This window comes from Osmerus eperlanus, chromosome 19 (genome assembly GCF_963692335.1).
Source record: "Osmerus eperlanus chromosome 19, fOsmEpe2.1, whole genome shotgun sequence".
NCBI lineage: Eukaryota > Metazoa > Chordata > Actinopteri > Osmeriformes > Osmeridae > Osmerus > Osmerus eperlanus.
In genome coordinates this window covers 13,581,474-13,606,408 of record NC_085036.1, presented here as the reverse complement: position 1 = coordinate 13,606,408, position 24,935 = coordinate 13,581,474, and the positions used below count along the sequence as shown (strand labels likewise).

Here is a 24,935-nt window from a genome sequence, read left to right as displayed (position 1 = left end):
GACACATCCACTTCCCCCCCTGCTTAGATTACAATGGGTTCACCCACCTGCCTGCTGCCCTGCACCTCCACACCTCTCCTCTCCCACCCTAACATCCGACTGAGTTACCCAACACCTCCTCACCTTCCCCTCTCTCTCTCACCCCCCCCCCCTCCTCTAACCTAACACCCATCTCTCCCCCAACCGCCACCTCTCCTTTTAACTCACATCTTAAGATGGGAGAAACATTTATTTATCTTGGTGTTATTTTTAGGCCTATGTCGTTCTTAACCAAGTGGGGTGGGGTGGAAAGATACCATTGATTTGTTATCTGCTGTGGTTAAATTACTAGCCCACTCTTCATTTTAGATAATTATTCTGTGTTGATTTCTAAGTGTTTGTATGGGGAAATATTCTTAATATTGGACCCTTATTTACTATATGGGTGTGTCGTTTTTATGTGGGATTAAAATGGTAAAAGGTTTGAGATATCATTTGTTTTATATAATGTTAAGTTAGGCTATGGTGTTAAGTGATGGAGTAACATAGGCCACCTTTCTGATATATTTAACATGCACTGTTAAAACATAAGGATATTTTATTCACCATTACTAGATATGCAGAACAGACTACTGCTAGTCGACAGACTAGCATCCTTAATGATTGTAATCACAGTAGTAGTTTAACCCTCGTGCTGCCTTCGGGTCACATGACCCAAAGGTTCATAACGAACCATCGTTGTGTTTACCCAATTTTACCCAATACAAAAACAAATTAAAATAATTTTCTTTTAACCATCGCAATGTGGGGGGTCTGAGACAGCCTAGCTGTTAAAAGAAAATGCTTCACTTTGTCTTTGTATGCGGTAAATTTGTCGCAATACGACGGTGGGTCACAATGACTGATGGGTCAGAATGACCCGAAGATAACACAAGGGTTAAACATCGCTGGTGGATGAAATGTCACCACCGCCACGCTGAAAGACGATATTCAGATAGGTTAAATCTATTTTGTTAAGGGTTAATACTGTATTACCTGTAATACTGAGGCAATACTGTACCTTATATGTAGCTATGTTGCTTTCAGCAGTTATTTTAATTGAACAAGTATCAAACGGTAACTAGTTTTACGTTTTTTACTAGTTTTAGGGAATCACGTGCGGTTATAGGGTTAGGCCTACATTTTGCTTCTTGACAGACCATGTTGTAAATAAGATTTTTTTTTTTTATGGACCTGACTGGTGAAATGAAGGTTAAATAAACAATAAAAAAAGTATACTGTACACTGTGCCATAGAGAATATTTCTTTGGGTAGAATGAAAATAATGGCATAATTTACGACAGCAACCGGAACTCGTGTCCGTGTCACGGTCGTGTTAGTTTGATATTCAGCAGCAGTAGCGCTAGCGCAGACAGTATGTTTTTAGTTTGATATATTCAGCCGCTAGCAAGTGCAGACATTATATTGCGTTATTTTGGCATATAGGCTACAGCAGATTGCAAAAACAGTATTTTGTGTTTGTTTGGTAGCAGCTAGCTAGCGCGTACAAGTGATCAGCAGCTAGCTAGCTAGCGCAGACAGCCTGTCTGTTGTCTTCATGGTATGCATGTGTTAAAAAGGCAGCTACGTCTCCATTCCATGCGTCAGGTGCCTGGTTACTGGGACAGCCCCTCCGTGGTCTTTTCTCGTCAGAGTCTAATCCTGATATCTGAGGGGTATATCTGAGAGACCGACACCTCCCCCTGCCTCAGACCCCTTCTCAGCATGACCCTGGGAAATGCAATCCCGATTTGCGGTGTTAACTGCAGCTCAGAGCCCATTAGAGGTTTCATATTAGCCACGAATGTGCTTCTCGAATCCCGAAAATGGAATGCACAGAGTGGGGTCAAAGTTTCCCTCCTACAGGTGACTTCTGTGGTTTCTGATTCACAGACGTATATGATGTCATGCCATGCTTTGGTCTACTGGAATAAAAAGCCCCTTTCTCTGTTTGGCTTTCACCTGTGTAAGGTGAGTTGTCTGACGATGAAGTCGCCTGCCCTCTTGATTCAATGGCCGTTCTACTCGTGTCTTCCTTTGTAGGTGTGAGTGTGTCTTTACTTACTTTTCGTAAGTAAGTTCTCCTTAGACTTTAAATGTTAGTCTTCTGCTTGAAGTGCCAAGAGTTCCTCCTCCTTCCTTCACCCATTCTAAACAGGAAGTGGACCCCTCAGACAGGAAGTGGACCCCTCAGACAGGAAGTGAACCACACAGGCAGGAAGTAGACCATACAGACAGAAAGTGGACCACACAGACAGGAAGTAGACCACACGGGCAACTTCTGCTTCAAGACCTGGACCAGTGACCTGGACTATAAACTTGGACTTTCGACCAGGATGTTTCCCTGGCCCGTAGGGTGATGGAGGGTGTGCCCCCAGTGGAGGTCAGACTGAGGCTGGAGACAGGGGGAGCTGTTCCAGAGCCTCCCTGAAATCTTGTCCCGCACCCAATCTTGGTCTGGGCAGCAGGTATCCTGATCTGGCCTGCTGCTTTATGGAGCTGTAGCAAGGGGCAACCAGGGCTGAACGGACCTCATTGTGTTCCCAACCGAAGGAGTCATTGGGAGGAGGAGTTTTGGGTTACGAGAAGGAGGTTCTTCATTGTGGAGCGAGGAGATGAGGGCAGGACAAGGCCAACTGCTGGGCAGAAGGGGAAGTCTGAGGACTGATATGGAGCTGTCGCCTGACGGGATTGGATGACTGTCGAACTAACCTCACCTGAAATCCTCCTCTGGACGTTGTTTTAGAGATGGTCTCGGTGGCTTCTGCCTTCGGTCCCCTGAAACGTTCCTGCCTCACCTACCTTAGTACCGTACCCTGTTGAGGAGCAAGAGTTCATTCAGCTTTGTCAGTGACGGTTTTAATTTTTTCTTTCACGATTTTATAACATCTCAAACCACGGTCTCTCCAGACCTGTCCTGTGCTCGGTTCCTCTGAACCCATGTGGTCCAGTTTTACCCAACCCTGTCCCCATTCCCAGTGACTCGCCCCAAACCAGCAGGAGAGACAGTCAGGCCTTCAGTACCAGGTGCCTGAAGAAATGTTTTGTTTGCGAGTGGGAAGAGAAGAGAGAAATCACGACTATCGTCTCATCTCGATCTCCCTCACTTCTTCGTCTTCATCGCTTCCCGAAAAACGCCGTCTCCGGAACAAGATGATTTCGTCCTGCTGGGATCGTGTTGTTTTTTTTGTCTCCCTTTGTGTGTCTCTCTCTTTCACCAGTGGGTTAAGAGCATGTGTGCATTTACACAACAAGGCCTGAGAGGTGTAAAAGAATCCTCCACTGAGACCTCCTTCGCTGGTCAATAGGAGACCAGGGTCCACAGCCTTTCACGCATCCCACCCCGCCCTCTCCAGTTACTCCACTGTCCTCACCTTGACAAAGACCCGCCTGACTCCCTTCTCCTTCCCAGACGCTATCGGCATGGATCCACCTGCGATTTCCCCACCCTAATCTCTCCAGGATCTATGGTAATGAAGTGTGTTGTGAGTCCATAAGGAGGTCCCTAATTAAAGGAAAGTCACAGTGGGTCCTAAGTGACTCATGTTAATTCTGTAATTCAATCCTCCCCAGGTCTTTGAAAACCAGGGTTTTAGTGTGTGTCTCTCTCTCTGTTTCTGTCAATAAATGCCCCATAATGCATTGCTTTGACTTGTCTGAGCGCTCAGTTGGAAAGCTGTACAGAGTGACAGGGCTGAAGTAGACATCTACACACACTGTTCACACACACCTGTATACACATGCCTCAAGACTCACACGACACACACCATCTCACCCTCTGCCTGGAGGAAGATACGATCTATTAACAGTATTTACCTTTATTGTTTTCCCATTTCCAGAGTTTTTCTTTATTCGCTCATAGTCTTTCTCCTCTCACTCTCTCCCTCTGTCTTTTTCTCTCTCTCCTCCATAGTCCCTCTCTCTCTCTGTTACATAGGTGTCTACATAGTCCCTCTCTCTCCCTTCATCTCTATGCTACATAGTCTCTTTCCCTCTTTCTCCAACATAGAGAGAGGGACTATCTGCTACAAAGTCTCCCTCTCCTACATAATCTCTATCCATCTCTCCTACATAGTCCCCCCACCCTATCGCTCTCTTACAGTCTCTCTCTCACTCAGACACAGTCTCTCTCTATGCTACATAGTTCCCCCCTCTCCGTCACTCTTTCTCCTACATAGTCTCTCTCCCTCTCTCTCTCCGTTCACTCTGTTCCCCACCCTCTCCACCAACCCTCTCTCCAAACACGGATCTCAGATAAAGTTGAACACTACCCCCTGGTGAAGTGAGCACCAGCCTCTCTACCGAAGCTTCCACACGGGCTTCCCTGTGCCCACTGAGAAGGAAACCTCTCGCTGCTTGTTTCAAATCCTGCGGACGCCCTGGGCGAGGACTCTGTCACTTTCTGGGACCGGTTATTGACTCTAATCCTGCGTAAGTGGACGAGGAAGGGTTCCACTGCTGAGACCCCCCTCCTCCTCTCCCCCTCCCCTCCCATCGGCTCAACCACCTTCCCCTCAGTCCTCCTTCACCCTTTTAAACTCTGGATGTTTCCCTCTTGGATGGAAGCTAGCTGTGTACTGGAGGCAGGCTGGTGAACGTGGTGAGGAGCTGCATGTGTGTGTACTGAAAGCAGGTGAGTTGTCTCTCCGTCCGTCTGTCTGTCTGCATCTGTCAGGCAGGTGCACCATCCATGGACAGGTGAAGGCACCTGGAGCTCATGACGAGCCAGGTGTCTCCTACCTGCGTGAGAGAATGCGGTGCGTGACAGAAGCGAAGCTGGAAAACACAGCTGATAGGACAGAAAAGCCTTCTGATAGCACTGGAATGTAACATGTAACACTGTCATGTAGCATGTAACACTGGAATGTAGCATGTAACACTGGAATGTAGCATGTAACACTGGAATGTAGCATGTAACACTGGAATGTAGCATGTAACACTGGATTGTAACATGTAACACTGTCATGTAGTATGTAACACCGTCATATTGCATGTTTTGTGTCACGTTGGCTTTTGTGACACTGGCTACAGCTAGTGAAAGATGGGTGTCCCTGCAGGATTTATGTTTGTGATTTCTTGTTTTATTCACCAGATTAATATGAGCAATTAATATGATATTCTAACAGTTCACTCTGCATATGTGTTACCTACTGTAAGTAGGTAAGTTGGTTGATAGCCTGCCCTTTGTTTTATGTGGGGATGTGTACAGCTATGATGAAGATCATTAGGATGGGTTTAGTTCAGGGTATCCGACTACAGATGGAGATCACAGGTTTGAATCCGCTCCTGTGTGTCAGTTTAGAGCGTCTGCCAGATGAAGACATTCCTGTGTTTTGTAGGGCTGTCTTGGTCATCGACGTCTCTGGAGAGGGTCTGTTAGCCAGGGGCCTTTGTGTTAGACAATGGCGTTTATCTAAATGGCTCTGCAACACGCCTGGCTCAATGCCTGTCAGATAAAATGTGGCTACAGCGTTGGTGCTAATCTGAAACAGTCACACCAACTGTAGTGCCAATCTGAAGCAGTCACACCAGCTGTAGTGTTAATATGAAACAGTCACACCAGCATTGCTGCTAATCTGAAGCAGTCACACCAACTGTAGTGCCAATCTGAAGCAGTCACACCAGCTGTAGTGTTAATATGAAACAGTCACACCAGCATTGCTGCTAATCTGAAGCAGTCACACCAGCTGTAGTGCTAATCTGAGCATTGCTGCTAATCTGAAGCAGTCACACCAGCTGTAGTGCTAATCTGAGCATTGCTGCTAATCTGTGCTGCCTGGTTGATGACTGCAGCATGATAATCTGCAGACCTAACCCCAGCTCATTAGGTCATCAAACTACTTAAAAGACATGAAGATTTGAGAGAGAAATACTGGATTGACTTGACGTTGCTGCGAAGCATTTCAGAGATGTGTCTTGTTAAAAAGAACTGTTTTTTAAATGAAATAATCTCATCCCAGACACCTATGAGGTGAACTGGATTTGGAATGCTTTATTCCGTATGCAAATTACCAGTGTATTAACATTCCACCTAACAGCAGAACTGAAACATCAGCCGCAGAGGAGGCAGAGAGGATGAGGAGAGTCTAACCACAGCACATCACCCTGATCCACATCTGCCATCCAATCTATCCACTTGGCTTTATGTTCAGGCTCGGCCACGGGCAGCTATCCAAGACTGTCAGCCTCCCGGGGGTCCTGGCACCCTCACTTGCTCGATTAAAGCCATTAGCGTCCCGCTGTTAATGCCCCCCCCCCTTGGTGCCACAAGGCCCGTCCGCCCCCTCCTGGGCAACGGGGCTCTTAAACAGAGGTGGTAATGAGGTCCCAGGCAGGCTGGGTCTCTGAGGGTGAAGCGGAGCGGGGGCGGGGGGCGGGGGAACCCTGGCACCAGGAGGACCCTTCCATGGTGGACTCACACGGGAGTCACAAGGCGAATGTGATCCTCACACATTGTTCCTAACGGCATAATGGGGTCTTTTCAGGGCTCGTCTAACAGTGCCGGGGCGAGGGTTGGGGCCGGGGGGTCCTGGGGGACAACTGGGAGACGGATCTTAAAGCAGTTACATGTCGTAAGGCCCACTGGAGCGCTGGCCCACTGGAGCGCTGGCCCTCTGGAGCGCTGGCCCACTGGAGCGCTGGCCCACTGGAGCGCTGGAGCGCTGGCCCACTGGCCCACTGGAGCGCTGGAGCGCTGGCCCTCTGGAGCGCTGGCCCACTGGAGCGCTGGAGCTCTGGAGCGCTGGAGCTCTGCTCTTGTCTGCGCCGTTTTATGAGAAACTGGCCGTGACTCACTTTGACCCTTTGGCATTTACACTTGGCCTCGTTCAGCCTCACACAGCCTTTCACCCTCAATGAAGTTAAGGACAATAACGTTTGTCTTAATCTCAGCTACCAGGCAGAGTACAGAGCTACAATGCAATGATAACATCTCAAAATGATATACAGTGCAGCCACATGTGACATCTGAAGTGCATCCTCGATTTTGGGAGTGCCTCCTCTTCCCGAGTGGCACAACAGGATCTCCAGTGATGCTCCATCCATCCATCCATCTTCCCTCCCTGTCTGTTTCTCCCCCCCAGGATGCTGTGGCCAGTCACTCCAGTCATTCTGCTCCACCTCCTTGCTGTTGTTGTTCAGAAAGGAGGTAAGCAAGTTTCCTCTGGTCCCAGTCTACACTCGCTGCAGTGGTTACAGTTACAGTGTTTCTCCAATACACAGACATGAGAGAGTAATCTCCCCTCAGTCTGAGGCAAAGCCCTCCATTCCTGTGATATCTGAGCGCCCTTCCAGTCAATACCTCTTATTCTTCCCTCCGCTAAAACAAACATAGCATTGATCTTATCTGATCCTCTCTGAAATCTCAGTTAATAATGTATCAGGTGACCTGATGATCCCCCACTCTCTAGGTGTGTGTGGGCTAGAGTTAGGGCTGGGGTTCGCTTCACTGACTCCTGCTATCCTTCCTCCTCTCTCCCTCCTCTCCTCCTCCTCTCCCCGTCTCCTTCCTCCTCTCCTCTCTCCCTCCTCTTCTCCTCCTCTCCCCCTCTCCTTCCTCCTCTCCTCTCCTCTCCCCCTATCCTTCCTCCTCTCCTCTCTCCCTCCTCCTCTCCTCTCTCCCTCCTCCTCTCCCCCTCTGCTTCCTCCTCTCCTTCTCCTCTCCTCCTCCTCTTCTTCCTCCTCTCCTTCTCCTTCCCTTCCTCCTCTCCTCCTCTCCTCTCGTCCTCTCCTCCTCTTCTCATCTTCTCCTCCCTCCTCTCCTCTTCTGCTCCTTACTCTCCCCCTCCTTCTCTCCTCTCCTCCTCTCCTCTCCTCCTCTCCTCCTCTCCTCCTCTTCTCATCTTTTCCTTCCCTTCCTCCTCTCCTCCTTCCTCTCCCCTTCCTTCTCCCCTCCTCCTCTCCTCCCTTCTCTCCTCCCTCCTCTCCTCCTCTCCTCTCCTCCTCTCCTCCTCTCTTCCTCTCCTCCTCTCCTCTCCTCCTCTCCTTCCTCCTCTCCTCCTTCCTCTCCCCCTCCTTCACCCCTCCTCCTCTAGCCAGTTCTCAGGACATTCTCTACCCTTACGGACCAGCCCACAGGGACCTGGAAACCCCTAAGATGGACGACGGCAGTTCAACTGAAATAGTTCTACTCATGCCGTTTGTCTTCTTCAACGTCCCCTACCGGTCCATCTACGTAAGCACTCGTCCTCATTCTCCTCTCTTCATCACCGGCTTTATCTTATAACTTTATTAATGAGTTTCTTCCAGAGATCATCCACCTTGTAGATAGGTAGGGTTGTAGTTAGGGGTGTGTTAGCTGTAATGTATGGGGTTTGTGGTTGTATGGGATAGATTTTTTAAATGTTATATGCCTACACACGGCAACCACATTTCCTGAGGGAAATAAATGAAGAGGAACTGAACTGCAATGCTCTCAGCCTGTCGACCCTCTGGAGTGTATTTCCGTTGTGTTTAACAGCAACTTTTCTTCCCCTCAGGTCAACAACAACGGCGTGATCTCGTTCAACGTGCAGGTGAGCCAGTTCACCCCCGAGGCCTTCCCTCTCAGCGACAGCCGCTCCTTCATCGCTCCACTCTGGGCAGACGTGCACAACGGTATCCGTGGAGACATCTTCTACCGGGAGTCCACCGAGCCGCATCTGCTGGAGAGGGTCACGCAAGATGTCCGGAAATACTTCCAGAACCTTCCCACGTTCACCGCCACCTGGGTCTTTATTACTACCTGGCACCAGGTCACGTTCTACGGAGGCAGTCAGACCACACCGGTAAAATGCTTACTCCTCTCCTCTCCTATCCTCTCCTCTCCCCTCCCCTCCTCTCCTATCCTCTCCTATCCTATCCTATCCTATCCTCTCCTCTCCTCTCCTATCCTCTCCTCTCCCCTCCCCTCCCCTCCTCTCCTATCCTCTCCTATCCTATCCTATCCTCTCCTCTCCCCTCCTCTCCTCTCCTATCCTCTCCTCTCCCCTCTCCTATCCTCTCCCCTCCTCTCCTCTCCTCTCCTCTCCTATCCTCTCCTATCCCCTCCTCTTCTATCCTATCCTCTCCTCTCCTATCCTCTCCTCTCCTCTCCCCTCTCCTATCCTCTCCTCTCCCCTCCCCTCCCCTCCCCTCCCCTCCCCTCCCCTCCTCTCCTCTCCTATCCTCTCCTATCCCCTCCTCTTCTATCCTCTCCTCTCCTCTCCTATCCTATCCTCTCCTCTCCCCCCCTCTCCTCTCCTATCCTCTCCTCTCCTATCCTCTCCTTTCCTTTCCTCTCCTCTCCCCCCCTCTCCTCTCCTCTCCTCTCCCCCCCTCTCCTCTCTTTTCTTCTCCTCTCCTCCCCTCCCCTCCCTTCCCCCCCACCCCCCCTCCCACATCAGCAATTAATTTTTTATCTGTACATGTGTGATGTTGTGCGGTGCTTCCTGTGTGATGTGATGCTGTGCGGTGCTTCCTGTGTGATGTGATGCTGTGCGGTGCTTCCTGTGTGATGTGATGCTGTGCGGTGCTTCCTGTGTGATGTGATGCTGTGCGGTGCTTCCTGTGTGATGTGATGCTGTGCGGTGCTTCCTGTGTGATGTGATGCTGTGCGGTGCCTCCTGTGTGCAGGTGAACACGTTCCAGACGGCGCTGATCTCAGACGGGGCGGCGTTCTTCTCCATGTTCAACTACGGGGAGATCAACTGGAGCACGGGCACAGCCAGCGGGGGGGACCCGCTTACAGGGCTGGGGGGCACGACAGCACAGGTAGGGTCACCCTGCACCGGGGGTGCAGGACGGGGGACGAGGGACACTAATGTGGTGTGCCGATTTCCTGACCCCCTGTTTCCTTCCCCTCCACCCTCTCCAGTCAGGCTTTAACGGAGGCGATATCGGACATTTCTTCAACCTGCCGGGCTCGCGGTCCAACGACGTGGTGAACATGGAGCAGACCACCAACGTCAACATGCCTGGGCGCTGGCTCTTCAGGGTGGACACCGACCTGATCGATCCGGCCAATGGCTGCAGCTTTAACGGTATCATCTGACCTGAGCTTCTTGAAATGACTCGAGCTGTTATCAGACTTAATAACATCCTCATCCCTAGTCCCGGTACGGAGCTCATGCCGTAGCTCCCTCTTCCCAGGGCGCTACTACCGTCGAGGGGAGATCTTCTGGCTGTCGGACCAGTGCTCCCAGCGCTGCCGCTGCCTGGACCTGGACAACCGTGTCTCGTGCCAGGAGGCCCCCTGCGGGCAGCTGGAGACGTGCGAGCAGCAGGAGGGCGCCTTCTACTGCCAGCCCACCCGCACCAGCACCTGCGTGGTGTTCGGGGACCCGCACTACCACACCTTCGACGGCTTCCTGTACCACTTCCAGGGCACGTGCTCCTACCTGCTGGCCCGGCCGTGCTGGGAGGTGGCCGGCCTGCCCTTCTTCAGCGTGGAGGCCAAGAACGAGAACCGTGGCATGGCCACTGTGTCCTGGCTCCGCGACGTGACGGTGGAGGTGTACGGGCACCGCGTCACCCTGCCCAAGGGATCCCCGGGGACCGTGCAGGTGAGGAGGGCGGGGCTGCTGCCGAGGGGGCGGGGCCGTCACGAGTGATCGCCATGACAACGTACACGTGCATGTACTGTATACTTTAATCAGACACTTTAATCCAAAGCGGTGTGTGAACAGTGCATGTTCAGGTGTACAGAGTGATAACTGTATTCTCTGTGTTCAGGTGGACAGAGTGATAACTGTATTCTCTGTGTTCAGGTGGACAGAGTGATAACTGTATTCTCTGTGTTCAGGTGGACAGAGTGATAACTGTATTCTCTGTGTTCAGGTGGACAGAGTGATAACTGTATTCTCTGTGTTCAGGTGGACGGGCTGATAAAGACCCTGCCTGTCCAGCTCCAGCTCGGCGCCGTGAAGGTGTACCAATCCGGCGTGGCCGTAGCCTTGGAAACGGACTTTGGTCTCCTGGTGACGTACGACGGGCAGCACTACGCCTCCATCTCCCTCCCCAGCTCCTACTTCAACAACACCTGCGGCCTGTGCGGCAACTACAACGACGACCCCGCCGACGACCCCGTGCTTCCGGACGGCACGCTGGCGGAGAGCGTGGTGGAGCTGGGTGGCAGCTGGAGGGCGGAGGACACAGACTGGCGCTGCACGGACGGCTGCGCCCAGAACTGCAGCCTATGCGAACCAGCCACCGAGGCATTCTACTTCCGCTCGGACTACTGCGGCCTCATCAACAAGACGGACGGGCCGTTCCGGGACTGCAGGGCGGTGGTGGACCCCACGGCGTTCGTGTACAGCTGCGTGTACGACATGTGCAGCAACAGGGATAACATCACCACGCTGTGTCAGGCCATCCAGGCCTACGCTTTGGCCTGCCAGGCCCTCGGGGTCACCATACGACCCTGGAGGTCGCGCACCTTCTGTGGTGAGTCGTGGGCTCGTCAGGTCGCCAGGTCTAACCCTAACCTTAACTTACTCAAATCCTAAATAATATAACCTACTCAACCTTAATGTACTTCTTTACTTACACAGTATTCTGTTGCTCTTACCTTAACCTTTACTTACCCTAACCTTAACTTAACCCTTCTCCTGAATATCCCTTAACCCTAACCCACCTTAAAGCATTACTTCATAGAATACTTCTGTATTCTGTTCCTGTGACATCACACACCACAACAAGGCCCGCCCCTTTTTCACCTAACCTCCCATCTCCCCTCCTGATTGGTCGCCAGCCCTGACATGCCCAGCATCCAGCCAATACCAGGTGTGCACCAGCGCTTGTCCCGCCTCCTGCTCGGACCTCACGGCCCACCTGTACTGCACCCACCCCTGCACGGAGGGCTGCCAGTGCGACCCGGACCACGTCCTGAGTGGCAGCCGCTGCGTGCGCCGCGACGAGTGCGGCTGCGAGCGAGACGGCATCTACCACCACCTGAACGCCACCTTCTGGGCGGGGCCGGGCGGCGAGGCCGGGGAGTGCTCCCTGCGCTGCGTGTGCGGGCCGGCCGGGGAGATCGCCTGCTTCAACGACTCGTGCCGGGAGGGGGAGGTGTGCGGCGCAGAGCTGGGCCTGTTGGGCTGCTACCCTCGCAGGGAGGGCTCGTGCTCGCTGGGCCAGAGCCAGGTGGTGGCCTCCTTCGACGGGGTCTCCCTGCCCTTCCAGGACGAGAACTCCTACTACCTGCTGAGGAGCTGCGGCGCGACGCCGCCCAACGTGTCGTCGGTGGAGGTGAAGATGGGTCGGCGGCTGGCCAACAAGGGGCCGGCCTGGCTGAGACCCGTGGTAGTGCGAGTTGCCAACCTGGAGGCCCAGATTGGAGGGTCCGACTTCGACATTGTGAAGGTCGGTGGTCAGTTGTGTGAAGTAGCCGGGGGGGGGGGGGCCAGGAGGGGGTCTTGGGGAGGGGGGGGGATACTTCAAATGAGTATCAAAAAAAGTATATCAATAATATCAACAATTCCTTCATTTTGAATGAGAGTGTTGCATGTTGCCTCCTCCCAGCTGAACGGAGAGCCTGTCCTCCTGCCCTACATCCACCCCCTGGACACCCTGCTGATCTACCGCGCCCACGGCAACGCCACGGTGGTGGAATCCAGCGGCCTGCTCCGCGTGCGCTACACGCGCCAAGGCTTCCTCAACATCAGCCTGTCCACGCTCTTCTTCAACGCCACCTGCGGCCTGTGCGGCGTCTTCAACGGCAACGCCAGCGACGACCTGCGCCTTCCCAACGGACGCCTGGCCGAGTCCGTCGAGCTCTTTACCGACGGCTGGCGCGCCATCGCGGACGACCTCACCTGCAACGGCGACTGCGACGACCTGTACCGCATGTGCACCGACCTCAGGCTGTACCAGAGCCCCTGGATGTGCGGCAACATCAACGACCCGGGGAACAGCTCCTTCCTGGTGTGCCACGCGGCGGTCAACCCCTCCCCGTTCTTCAGGAACTGCCTGTACAACATGTGCGTGAGGGAGGGAAACCGCTCTGCCCTCTGCTCCTCGCTGCAGGCATACGCCTCCGCCTGCCAGGACGCTCAGGTGGGCCTCGCACCCTGGAGGAGCGCCACCAACTGCCGTGAGTAGATATGACACCTCAGGGCTAGGAGAGAGGATAGAGGATGGAGGAGGGAGGAGGGAGGAGGGAGGAGGGAGGAGACATGCATGTGCTAGGAGACATGGGCATTCACTCAGATTAGGCTGGAACATTTCTATAAAAACCTTGTTTTTAAGGACCCCCTCCCCTCTCCTCTCTCATCTCTCCCCTCTCCTCTCTCTCTCCCTTCGTCTCCCTCCAGCCCTCCCCTGCCCCGAGAACAGCCACTTTGACGAGTGCACTCACGCGTGCCCCCTGACCTGTGCCACCCTGGACCTGCCGGCGGAGGAGCCCTGCCCGCTGCCCTGCCAGGAGGGCTGCCAGTGCGAGGAGGGCTTCGCTCTGAGGGATGGCCTCTGCGTGGCCAGGAGCGACTGCGGCTGTGTCAGTCAGGGACACCAGCTGGACACCAACCAGACCTTCTGGACAGACTGGGAGTGCCAGGAGCGATGCTTCTGCAACGGCTCGGACAACAGCGTATACTGCATGCTGGCGTCCTGCGCGCCCGAGGACTTCTGCCAGGAGACGGACGGCCTCTACTTCTGCCAGCCCCGCACCGAGGCTATATGCGTTGCCGCCGGTTACAGCCACTTCCTGCCGTTCGGCGGGGTGCCCTTCGAGCTGCAGAGCTCCTGCACTCTGAGGCTGGCTACTACGTCCTGCGGGGGCAGGGAGGGGCAGGCGGAGGAGGACGGGGACCAGTTTAGGGCTGGGACCTCCAGCTTCTTTCCCGAGTTCAAACTCATGGCCCGCAACGAGCAGAGAGACACTGGCCAGGCCATCTGGGTGAGGGGGTTCGTCCTGGACGTGTACGACTTTGAGATCGAGGTGTCTCGGAGCTACAAACACACAGTTACGGTGAGTGTGGTGTGGTGGGAAGAGGGCAGGGGAATGGGGCGGAGCCAGGCTGTGAAATGGTTTTCATTTAGGAGAATAAATCATTTGTGTGGGAGAAGAAATTGTTTAGGAGAAGAAATAGTTAATTTAGGAGAATAAATTGGTCAAATAGGGGGAAGTAAGGAGAACCAGAGAGAACACGCTCACTTTTCATCAGAGAATGTATTCGAAACATTCCAACATGTGTTCGGGCACCTTTTCATTTCTATAAGTACTTTTCCCTCCACGGAAAAGGTACGACTGATGACTTGTGAAGGTCAAGGCTGTTGAATGTGTGAGGAGGGAGTTATTTCTAATCAAGCCGATAGAATAACAGAGCAAAGACCGGATTCCTCTTTGATTGGCTTAAGGTGGATCTTATTTCAATCGGCATCTTTTATCAGACTGGATTGGGCTCAGAAGAAAGTTTAACCTGAGTGACATTTTGGAATGGCTTCACAAACCAACCCAAAGATCTGAAGAGGGCCAGAAACTAGCTACCTCCAGCCCGTCCACACACAGCCTACATACCTCACACACACATACACACATGTGGCCTAACACACACACACACACACACACATATGCCCTAACACACACGCACACACACACAAGCACACATAAACAATCATATACAGTACCTTACCACACACACCCAAGCACACACACATATGCCCTAACACACACGCACACACACACACACACACACACACACACACACACACACACACACACACACACACACAAGCACACATAAACAATCATATACCTTACCACACACACACACACACAAGCACACATAAACAATCATATACCTTACCACACACACACACACACAAGCACACATAAACAATCATATACCTTACCACACACACACACACACAAGCACACATAAACAATCATATACCTTACCACACACACACACACACACACAAGCACACATAAACAATCATATACCTTACCACACACACACACACACAAGCACACATAAACAATCATATACCTTACCACACACACACACACACAAGCACACATAAACAATCATATACCTTACCACACACACACACACACAAGCACACATAAACAATCATATACCTTACCACACACACACACACACACACAAGCACACATAAACAATCATATACCTTACCACACACACACACACACAAGCACACATAAACAATCATATACCTTACCACACACACACACACACAAGCACACATAAACAATCATATACCTTACCACACACACACACACACAAGCACACATAAACAATCATATACCTTACCACACACACACACACACATATCAGTAACTACACGAGACCCGCCCTTCACATGGACATGTTGCCTTCCCCCAGGTGAACAAAGAGCGTCTGCACATGCCCGTGAAGCTGGGAGCGGGCAAGATCAACATCTTCTCCCTGGGCATGCAGCTGGTGCTGAAGACAGACTTCGGGCTGACGGTGGCCTTCGACTGGAACACCCTCCTTCTGCTCACGCTGCCCCGCAGCCTCTACAACAGCACCTGCGGCCTGTGCCAGGGCCTCCCCGTGTCCGCGCCCGTGCTGAGCACCAGCGACTGGGGCATGGCCTGGGCCGAGAGGGACTCCTTCTGCCAAGTGGGCTGCGGCGACTCGTGTCCCCGCTGCGGCGTGGTCGAGAGGGGGCTCCCCGGAGACGGCCCGCTCCTGGTCGCCGACGGCAACTCCGACGGGAACGAGGGCGCCGAGGTGGGCATGCGCTTCCACATGGGAGACGGGCTGTACGTGTTCGTGGAGCCGGAGGCCGTGAGGCTGTGCGGCCTGATCGTGGACCGCGGGGGCGTGTTCGCCCGCTGCCACAGCAAGGTGGCGCCGGCGTTCTTCTACCAGAGCTGCCTGCAGGACACGTGTCTGGACCAGGGAGCCCAGGACACCATCTGCAACTGGCTGCAGGTGTACGCCAGCACCTGTCACACCCAGGGGCTGCTCGTGGTTGGCTGGAGGATGGACACGCCCTGTGGTGAGCAGCTGATTGGTTTAGATTCAGGCCCAGATGAGCACCTGCTCCAGGTGTCCTTCTATTGCTGTCACATGAGCAGTCTGCTCTAAACATGTTTATGTTCTCTTTGGATTTTGTCTCTTTTCCTTTAATATTCCTTAAGCATTGGGAGCTGTTTTATCCTGTCATTGCTGTACTTCTATCTACATTATCTATACAGAATATGCCTTATCTTCCTGCTATAATTATTTTACCTCCTGTACAGCACTTTGGTCAACCATGGTTGTTTTAAACGTGCTCTATAGATAAATATCGATTGATTGAGTGATTGGTCCTCTGTCCAGTCCTGTCCTGCCCGGCTAACAGCCACTACTCCAGCTGTGTGCCGGTGTGCCAGCCCCAGTGTGCCCCTGCCCGCGGCCAGAGGGACTGCAGCCCGGACTGCGTGGAGGGCTGCCAATGTGACCCCGGCTTCGTCCTCAACGGCAAGAGCTGCATCCTGCCCCAGAACTGTGGCTGCTACACCGACGGGAAGTACTTTGAGGTGAGCCTGACCCCTGACCCTTGAACCTAACTATGACCTGACCCTAACCCTAACCCTGACCCCTCTTAACCTCAACCCTGACCCCTCTTAACCCCAACCCTGACCCCTCTTAACCCCAACCCCAGTCGAAGCAGCTGTTCTGGAACAGTGACTGCACCAAGCGCTGTCAGTGCATTGGCCGTAACCTGGTCCAGTGTGACCCGCGGCGCTGCAAAGCGGAGGAGGAGTGTACTCTGAGGTACGGGGTGAGAGGCTGCTTCCCTCGGCGCTCCCAGCACTGCGTGGCGTCCGGGGGAGGGGTGTTCAGGACCTTCGACGGGGCGTCCCTGCGCCTGCCCGCCTCCTGCTCATTCGTCCTGTCCACCAACTGCCACAAGCTGCCAGATCTCTCCTTCCAGCTCATCGCCAACTTCGACAAGTGGAGCACGCCTAACCTGACCACCATCTCCCACGCTTACCTGTACATCAACGAGGAGAACATACTGATCTCTGGCAGCACCGTCAAGGTGAGGAAATAGCCTCTTCCTTCACCTCACCTGTCACCCTCACCTGTCCACAAACAGATCCTCAAACTCCCACTTCACCTGCCCTCCCTCCACCTCACCTGTGCCTGAACATCCCCTCTCCTCTCCCCTCCCCTCACCTGTCCATCCTCCCCCAGGTGAACGGGACTCCGGTGACCGTGCCCTTCGTCACTGGGCTGATGACACGCGTGTCCACGTCGGAGGGCTTCCTGGTCATCGACACGCCCCTTGACATACAGGTGAGCTCCTGGGTTCAACACATCACGGTTCACTTTATTTACAGTCTCACTTCCTGCTCCCTCTCTCTCACTTCCTGTTTCCTCTACCTCTGACTTCCTGCTTCCTTTACCTCTAATTTCCGGCTCTCCTCTAACTTCCTGTTTCCTCTCCCCAACTTCCTGCTTCCTCTCTCTCTTGTTGTCTGTGTGCTCCCAGGTGCGCTACAATCGCTTCAACACTTTGAGCATCACCATGGGCCCGCGCCTGCACAACAAGGTGTGTGGGCTGTGTGGCAACTTCAACGGGGACCCCAGCGATGACTTCATCACCTCCAGGGGCAAGCCTGCCATCAGCGCGCTGGAGCTGGCGCAGAGCTGGAAGACCAACGGCATGCAGAACAGGTGAGGGGGGCAGAGAGGAGGGGGGCATCTAGACATAGGGGGAAGGGGGCATCTAGAGATTTGCAGGTATACTGTACAGATGGGGGTGCAGTCATTTTAGAAGGGCAACAAGGGTTTTACAGTATTACAGAATACTATAACGATGGGATTGCATATCTTTTCTATCCTCTTCTTCACCTTCACCTTCCTCACCTCCGTCTTCCTCTCATCCCCCGTATTCTCCTCCTCCTCTCTCCTCCTCCCCCCCTCTCCCCTCCTCTCCCCCTATTCCCCTCCTCTCCCTTCCTCCCCCATCCCCTCCCCTCCACAGCTGTGATGAGACCCAGTACGTGGCTCTGGCCCAGTCCTGTGAGAACACGGCCGTGCTGGGCCTGCAGGGGGAGGACGGCTGCCAGAAGCTGACCCAGACCAAGGGCTTCTTCCAGCCCTGCCACGGCCTGCTGGACCCCAGGCCCTTCTACCAGTCCTGCTACCTGGACGGCTGCTACAACCACCGCAAGGCCCAGGTGTGCGGCTCGCTGGCGGCCTACGCAGAAGCCTGCCGCTCCCTGGGAACACTCACCACCAAGTGGATCACCCAGGAGAACTGCTGTAAGGGGGGGGGGGGCAGATCACAGGGGCGGGGGGGGGGGGGGGCAGGTCACAGGCAGAGGCATGTACATTTACATTTAGTCATTTAGCAGACGCTCTTATCCAGAGCGACTTACAGTAAGTACAGGGACATTCCCCCCGAGGCAAATAGGGTGAAGTGCCTTGCCCAAGGACACAACGTCATTTAGCACAGCCAGGAATCGAACCGGCAACCTTCTGATTACTAGCCTGATTCCCTAACCGCTCAGCCACCTGACTCCCTGATGTAAGACACTAGCACTGAGAGGCAGAGAGGAGGGTAGAGAGAAGCAGGGCATGCTGTAAGGCCAGGCTCCTGGCAGCAGAGATTCTGGGGCAGGCTGTAAAGACAGGCTCCCAACTTGGGAGGGGTGGTTCAGCCGAGCAGGTTGCGACGTGTAAACAGGTTAAGCGTGGGTAACACACATGCAGGGCTGGTCAATGGGAAAGCAGAGACAGCTAACATGGTGTGTGGACGTGTCTTTAGCAGAATGGATCTATGACCCCTGCGCAGGAGAGATCTGCACCAACAACACCTGCGAGCAGGAGAACGGAGGAGATCTGTGTGGCTGCCCTGAGCTGCCTAGCAACCCAGGGGGTGGGTATGGCTCTAATGTAACCCTAAATTCCATAACCTGAAACCCTACCCTCAACCCCATAACCCTAACTTCATCCCATGACCCTAACCCCCCACCACCTAACCTCATCCCCATGACCCTAACCCCCCACCACCTAACCTCATCCTCATGACCCTAACCCCCCACCACCTAACCTCATCCTCATGACCCTAACCCCCCACCACCTAACCTCATCCTCATGACCCTAACCCCCCACCACCTAACCTCATCCCCATGACCCTAACCCCCCACCACCTAACCTCATCCTCATGACCCTAACCCCCCACCACCTAACCTCATCCTCATGACCCTAACCCCCCACCACCTAACCTCATCCTCATGACCCTAACCCCCCACCACCTAACCTCATCCTCATGACCCTAACCCCCCACCACCTAACCTCATCCCATGACCCTAACCCCCCACCACCTAACCTCATCCCATGACCCTAACCCCCCACCACCTAACCTCATCCCATGACCCTAACCCCCCACCACCTAACTTCATCCTCATGACCCTAACCCCCCACCACCTAACCTCATCCCATGACCCTAACCCCCCACCACCTAACCTCATCCTCATGACCCTAACCCCCCACCACCTAACTTCATCCTCATGACCCTAACCCCCCACCACCTAACCTCATCCCATGACCCTAACCCCCCACCACCTAACCTCATCCTCATGACCCTAACCCCCCACCACCTAACCTCATCCCCATGACCCTAACCCCCCACCACCTAACCTTATCCCATGACCCTAACCCCCCACCACCTAACCTCATCCCATGACCCTAACCCCCCACCACCTAACCTCATCCTCATGACCCTAACCCCCCACCACCTAACCTCATCCTCATGACCCTAACCCCCCACCACCTAACCTCATCCCATGACCCTAACCCCCCACCACCTAACCTCATCCCCATGACCCTAACCCCCCACCACCTAACCTCATCCTCATGACCCTAACCCCCCACCACCTAACCTCATCCTCATGACCCTAACCCCCCACCACCTAACCTCATCCTCATGACCCTAACCCCCCACCACCTAACCTCATCCTCATGACCCTAACCCCCCACCACCTAACCTCATCCTCATGACCCTAACCCCCCACCACCTAACCTCATCCCATGACCCTAACCCCCCACCACCTAACCTCATCCCATGACCCTAACCCCCCACCACCTAACCTCATCCCATGACCCTAACCCCCCACCACCTAACTTCATCCTCATGACCCTAACCCCCCACCACCTAACCTCATCCCATGACCCTAACCCCCCACCACCTAACCTCATCCTCATGACCCTAACCCCCCACCACCTAACTTCATCCTCATGACCCTAACCCCCCACCACCTAACCTCATCCCATGACCCTAACCCCCCACCACCTAACCTCATCCTCATGACCCTAACCCCCCACCACCTAACCTCATCCCCATGACCCTAACCCCCCACCACCTAACCTCATCCCATGACCCTAACCCCCCACCACCTAACCTCATCCCATGACCCTAACCCCCCACCACCTAACCTCATCCTCATGACCCTAACCCCCCACCACCTAACCTCATCCTCATGACCCTAACCCCCCACCACCTAACCTCATCCCATGACCCTAACCCCCCACCACCTAACCTCATCCTCATGACCCTAACCCCCCACCACCTAACCTCATCCCATGACCCTAACCCCCCACCACCTAACCTCATCCCATGACCCTAACCCCCCACCACCTAACCTCATCCCCATGACCCTAACCCCCCACCACCTAACCTCATCCCATGACCCTAACCCCCCACCACCTAACCTCATCCCCATGACCCTAACCCCCCACCACCTAACCTCATCCCATGACCCTAACCCCCCACCACCTAACCTCATCCCATGACCCTAACCCCCCACCACCTAACCTCATCCTCATGACCCTAACCCCCCACCACCTAACCTCATCCTCATGACCCTAACCCCCCACCACCTAACCTCATCCTCATGACCCTAACCCCCCACCACCTAACCTCATCCTCATGACCCTAACCCCCCACCACCTAACCTCATCCCATGACCCTAACCCCCCACCACCTAACCTCATCCCATGACCCTAACCCCCCACCACCTAACCTCATCCCATGACCCTAACCCCCCACCACCTAACTTCATCCTCATGACCCTAACCCCCCACCACCTAACCTCATCCCATGACCCTAACCCCCCACCACCTAACCTCATCCTCATGACCCTAACCCCCCACCACCTAACCTCATCCTCATGACCCTAACCCCCCACCACCTAACCTCATCCCCATGACCCTAACCCCCCACCACCTAACCTCATCCCATGACCCTAACCCCCCACCACCTAACCTCATCCTCATGACCCTAACCCCCCACCACCTAACCTCATCCCCATGACCCTAACCCCCCACCACCTAACCTCATCCCATGACCCTAACCCCCCACCACCTAACCTCATCCTCATGACCCTAACCCCCCACCACCTAACCTCATCCTCATGACCCTAACCCCCCACCACCTAACCTCATCCCATGACCCTAACCCCCCACCACCTAACCTCATCCTCATGACCCTAACCCCCCACCACCTAACCTCATCCCATGACCCTAACCCCCCACCACCTAACCTCATCCCATGACCCTAACCCCCCACCACCTAACCTCATCCCCATGACCCTAACCCCCCACCACCTAACCTCATCCCATGACCCTAACCCCCCACCACCTAACCTCATCCCCATGACCCTAACCCCCCACCACCTAACCTCATCCCATGACCCTAACCCCCCACCACCTAACCTCATCCCCATGACCCTAACCCCCCACCACCTAACCTCATCCCATGACCCTAACCCCCCACCACCTAACCTCATCCTCATGACCCTAACCCCCCACCACCTAACCTCATCCCCATGACCCTAACCCCCCACCACCTAACCTCATCCCATGACCCTAACCCCCCACCACCTAACCTCATCCCATGACCCTAACCCCCCACCACCTAACCTCATCCCATGACCCTAACCCCCCACCACCTAACCTCATCCCATGACCCTAACCCCCCACCACCTAACCTCATCCCCATGACCCTAACCCCCCACCACCTAACCTCATCCTCATGACCCTAACCCCCCACCACCTAACCTCATCCCATGACCCTAACCCCCCACCACCTAACCTCATCCCATGACCCTAACCCCCCACCACCTAACCTCATCCCCATGACCCTAACCCCCCACCACCTAACCTCATCCCATGACCCTAACCTCTGACCCCTGACCCATCAGGAGAGGATGACATCCTACAGGCTGAGGTGACATGTAAGCACGCCCAGATGCAGGTGTCCATCTCCAAGTGCAAGCTGTTCCAGCTGGGCTTCGAGCGTGAAGACGTCCGCATCAACGACCAGCACTGCCCCGGCATCGAGGGAGAAGACTTCATCTCCTTCCACATCAACAACACCAAGGGACACTGTGGTTCAATTGTCCAGGTTAGGAGGGGGTTAGTGGGGCTTCATTGTCCAGGGCGGGGGGGGGGGGAGCAGAGCTCCAACAGGGGTAGAGTTCCCTCTGAACACCTGTTCTGTTTCCCACAGTCGAACGGCACTCATATACTGTACAAGAACACTGTGTGGATCGAGAGCGTCAACAACACAGGCAACGTCATCACCAGGGACAAGACCATCAACGTCGAGTTCTCCTGCGCCTACGAACTGGACCTCAAGATCTCCCTGGAGACCGTGCTCAAGCCCATGCTCAGGTGGGTCGCACCACATGACCACTCAGGTCACCTGACAGGATGGATCACATGACTACTTGGGTCACACGACCACTACGATCCCTGCACGTAAAATAATTTCACGATTTTCCGTTTTCGCAAGAAGCCAGTACCAGTACCTGATTTGACCAATATTCTATATAATATAACTAAATACATTATCAATAATCTCCTCATCTGTCTCCCCCTCTGCAGTGTGATCAACCTCACCCTGCCCACCCAGGAGGGCAACTTCATCACCAAGATGGCGCTGTACAAGAACTCCACCTACCGGCAGCCGTACCGGGAGGGAGAGGTAGTCCTGAGCACCAGGGACATCCTGTTCGTGGGCGTTTTTGTGGAGGGGGCGGACGAGAACCAGCTCATCCTCATTGTCAACATGTGCTGGGCCACGCCGTCTCGCTACAGCAGTGACCGGCTGAGATACATCATCATAGAGAGAGGGTAGGTTGGAAGGTAGGAGGGTGGGATGGTAGGAGGTTAGGAACCTGGGGGTCTTCCTGCAACTTGAACAGAGTTCTCCTGTCGTAAAGGTGTCCCAACATCAAGGACAACACCATCGGCATGGCAGAGAACGGCGTCTCTCTCACCTGCCGCTTCCACGTTACCGTCTTCAAGTTCATCGGCGACTACGACGAGGTGCACCTGCACTGCGACGTGTCTCTGTGCGACTCCGAGACCAACGCCTGCAAAGTGGTGAGCACCTACTGTCACCTCTCTCACTGATACTACTGTCACCTCTCTCGCTGATACTACTGTCACCTCTCTCGCTGATACTACTGTCACCTCTCTCGCTGATACTACTGTCACCTCTCTCGCTGATACTACTGTCACCTCTCTCGCTGATACTACTGTCACCTCTCTCGCTGATACTACATTGTTAGTGTTACCGTATTAACCATATACTCTATTACCCTAATGCATCTTGGAGTGTGTATCTATATGACTGTGTGTGTGTCTACAGAACTGTCCACACAACAGGAGAATGTACTCAGAGGACAGTGAACACAAGGAGCACATCCTGTCTGTGGGCCCCATCAGGAGGAGAGGTAAACACATGCTGAGGTGTTAGTGTGTGTGTATTAGTGTATATATGTATGTGCGTGTTCTGATGTCTGCTTGTGTGTTCTGACATGCACATGCGTGTGTTCTGACGTGTGTGTGTGTGTCAGAGTCTGACTGGTGCGAGGAGGGTAACGGAGGGTGTGAGCAGATCTGCAGCAGTAAGGGAGCGGGGCCCGTGTGCAGCTGTGTGACTGGGATGCTGCAGAGAGATGGCACGACCTGTCGAGGTGAGACACACACGTCAACTATAGACACACACGTCAACTACAGACACACACGTCAACTACAGACACACACGACTACAGACACACACGTCAACTACAGACACACACGTCAACTACAGACACACACATCAACTACAGACATACATGTCAAAGTCAGGTGGCTGAGTGGTTAGGGAATCGGGCTGGTAATCTGAAGGTTGCCAGTTTGATTCCCGGCCGTGCCAAATGACGTTGTGTCCTTGGGCAAGGCACTTCACCCTACTTGCCTTCGGGGAATGTCCCTGTACTTACTGTAAGTCTCTCTGGATAAGAGCGTCTGCTAAATGACTAAATGTAATGTAATGTAAATGTAAAATGTAAATACACACACACAGCATGTCAAATACACACACGCCCACACACCCAGCTCCTGGTGTTCCACATCTCTGTAAACCCATACAAGACACCCGTTTGTTCCTCCTGCATCTCCTCTCCTGTGTTTACACCCTCACATCTTGCTGCTGTAAGGAGAGATGGAGACATTACCTCCTGACCTCCTTAGAGCAAAGATACCATTACAACAGAGGGTGTGTGTGTGTTTGTGTGTGCAGGCTTCTGTCACAAGTACATCACACGGGTATCTTTCAATACCCTTAACAAGATATACAACAACAAATATTCTGTATATATACAGTACATACATATATGTAGATGTATAAAACCACATCCTATATGTCTGTGTGACTGAAGTTGGTCCTCTGCCTCCACAGCAGTGGGCTCCAGTGGTGTTCTGCACCTCCAGGTGTGGTGCTTGGCTCTGGGCTTGGGGCTGTCCGTGCTGACAGCCCTCCCACGCCTCCTCTGTTAGCCCCAGGGCGGCAGGCAGTCGTGGAAACAGAGATGCAACAGGAGGAGAGAGATGTGGAGTACAAGCTGACGACACGATCTCTTCGTACTCCCTCTTACTTCCTGCACCCTTCTTCTATCTCACTTCCTGTTTCTTCTCACTTCCTGG

The 24,935-nt window shown here is 53.8% G+C and overlaps 1 protein-coding gene across 1 annotated transcript; it reads left to right on the top strand.

Moving 5' to 3' along the window:
• The first annotated feature begins 7,101 nt into the window (after positions 1-7,101).
• tecta (tectorin alpha) lies at positions 7,102-24,909 on the top strand. Its single transcript, XM_062485298.1, has 24 exons — positions 7,102-7,165; positions 8,052-8,191; positions 8,496-8,783; positions 9,610-9,747; positions 9,851-10,016; positions 10,126-10,538; positions 10,848-11,418; positions 11,726-12,336; positions 12,496-13,029; positions 13,397-13,942; positions 15,321-15,963; positions 16,287-16,486; positions 16,612-16,992; positions 17,148-17,249; positions 17,446-17,630; positions 17,941-18,221; positions 18,727-18,837; positions 22,163-22,365; positions 22,471-22,634; positions 22,848-23,096; positions 23,186-23,348; positions 23,617-23,701; positions 23,825-23,944; positions 24,691-24,909. Exons 1-24 carry the CDS (start codon positions 7,102-7,104, stop codon positions 24,786-24,788), a joined length of 6,456 nt encoding a protein of 2,151 aa, XP_062341282.1. The 3' UTR covers positions 24,789-24,909.
• The last annotated feature ends 26 nt before the right edge of the window (positions 24,910-24,935 follow it).

Excerpts from the sequence above, each read along its gene's own strand:
- tecta (XM_062485298.1), top strand. The coding sequence starts at position 7,102 with ATGCTGTGGCCAGTCACTCCAGTCATTCTGCTCCACCTCCTTGCTGTT. Across the intron at positions 16,993-17,147 it reads TCTCTGGCAGCACCGTCAAG|GTGAACGGGACTCCGGTGAC; the intron begins GTGAGGAAATAG and ends ATCCTCCCCCAG. Across the intron at positions 17,250-17,445 it reads ACACGCCCCTTGACATACAG|GTGCGCTACAATCGCTTCAA; the intron begins GTGAGCTCCTGG and ends GTGTGCTCCCAG.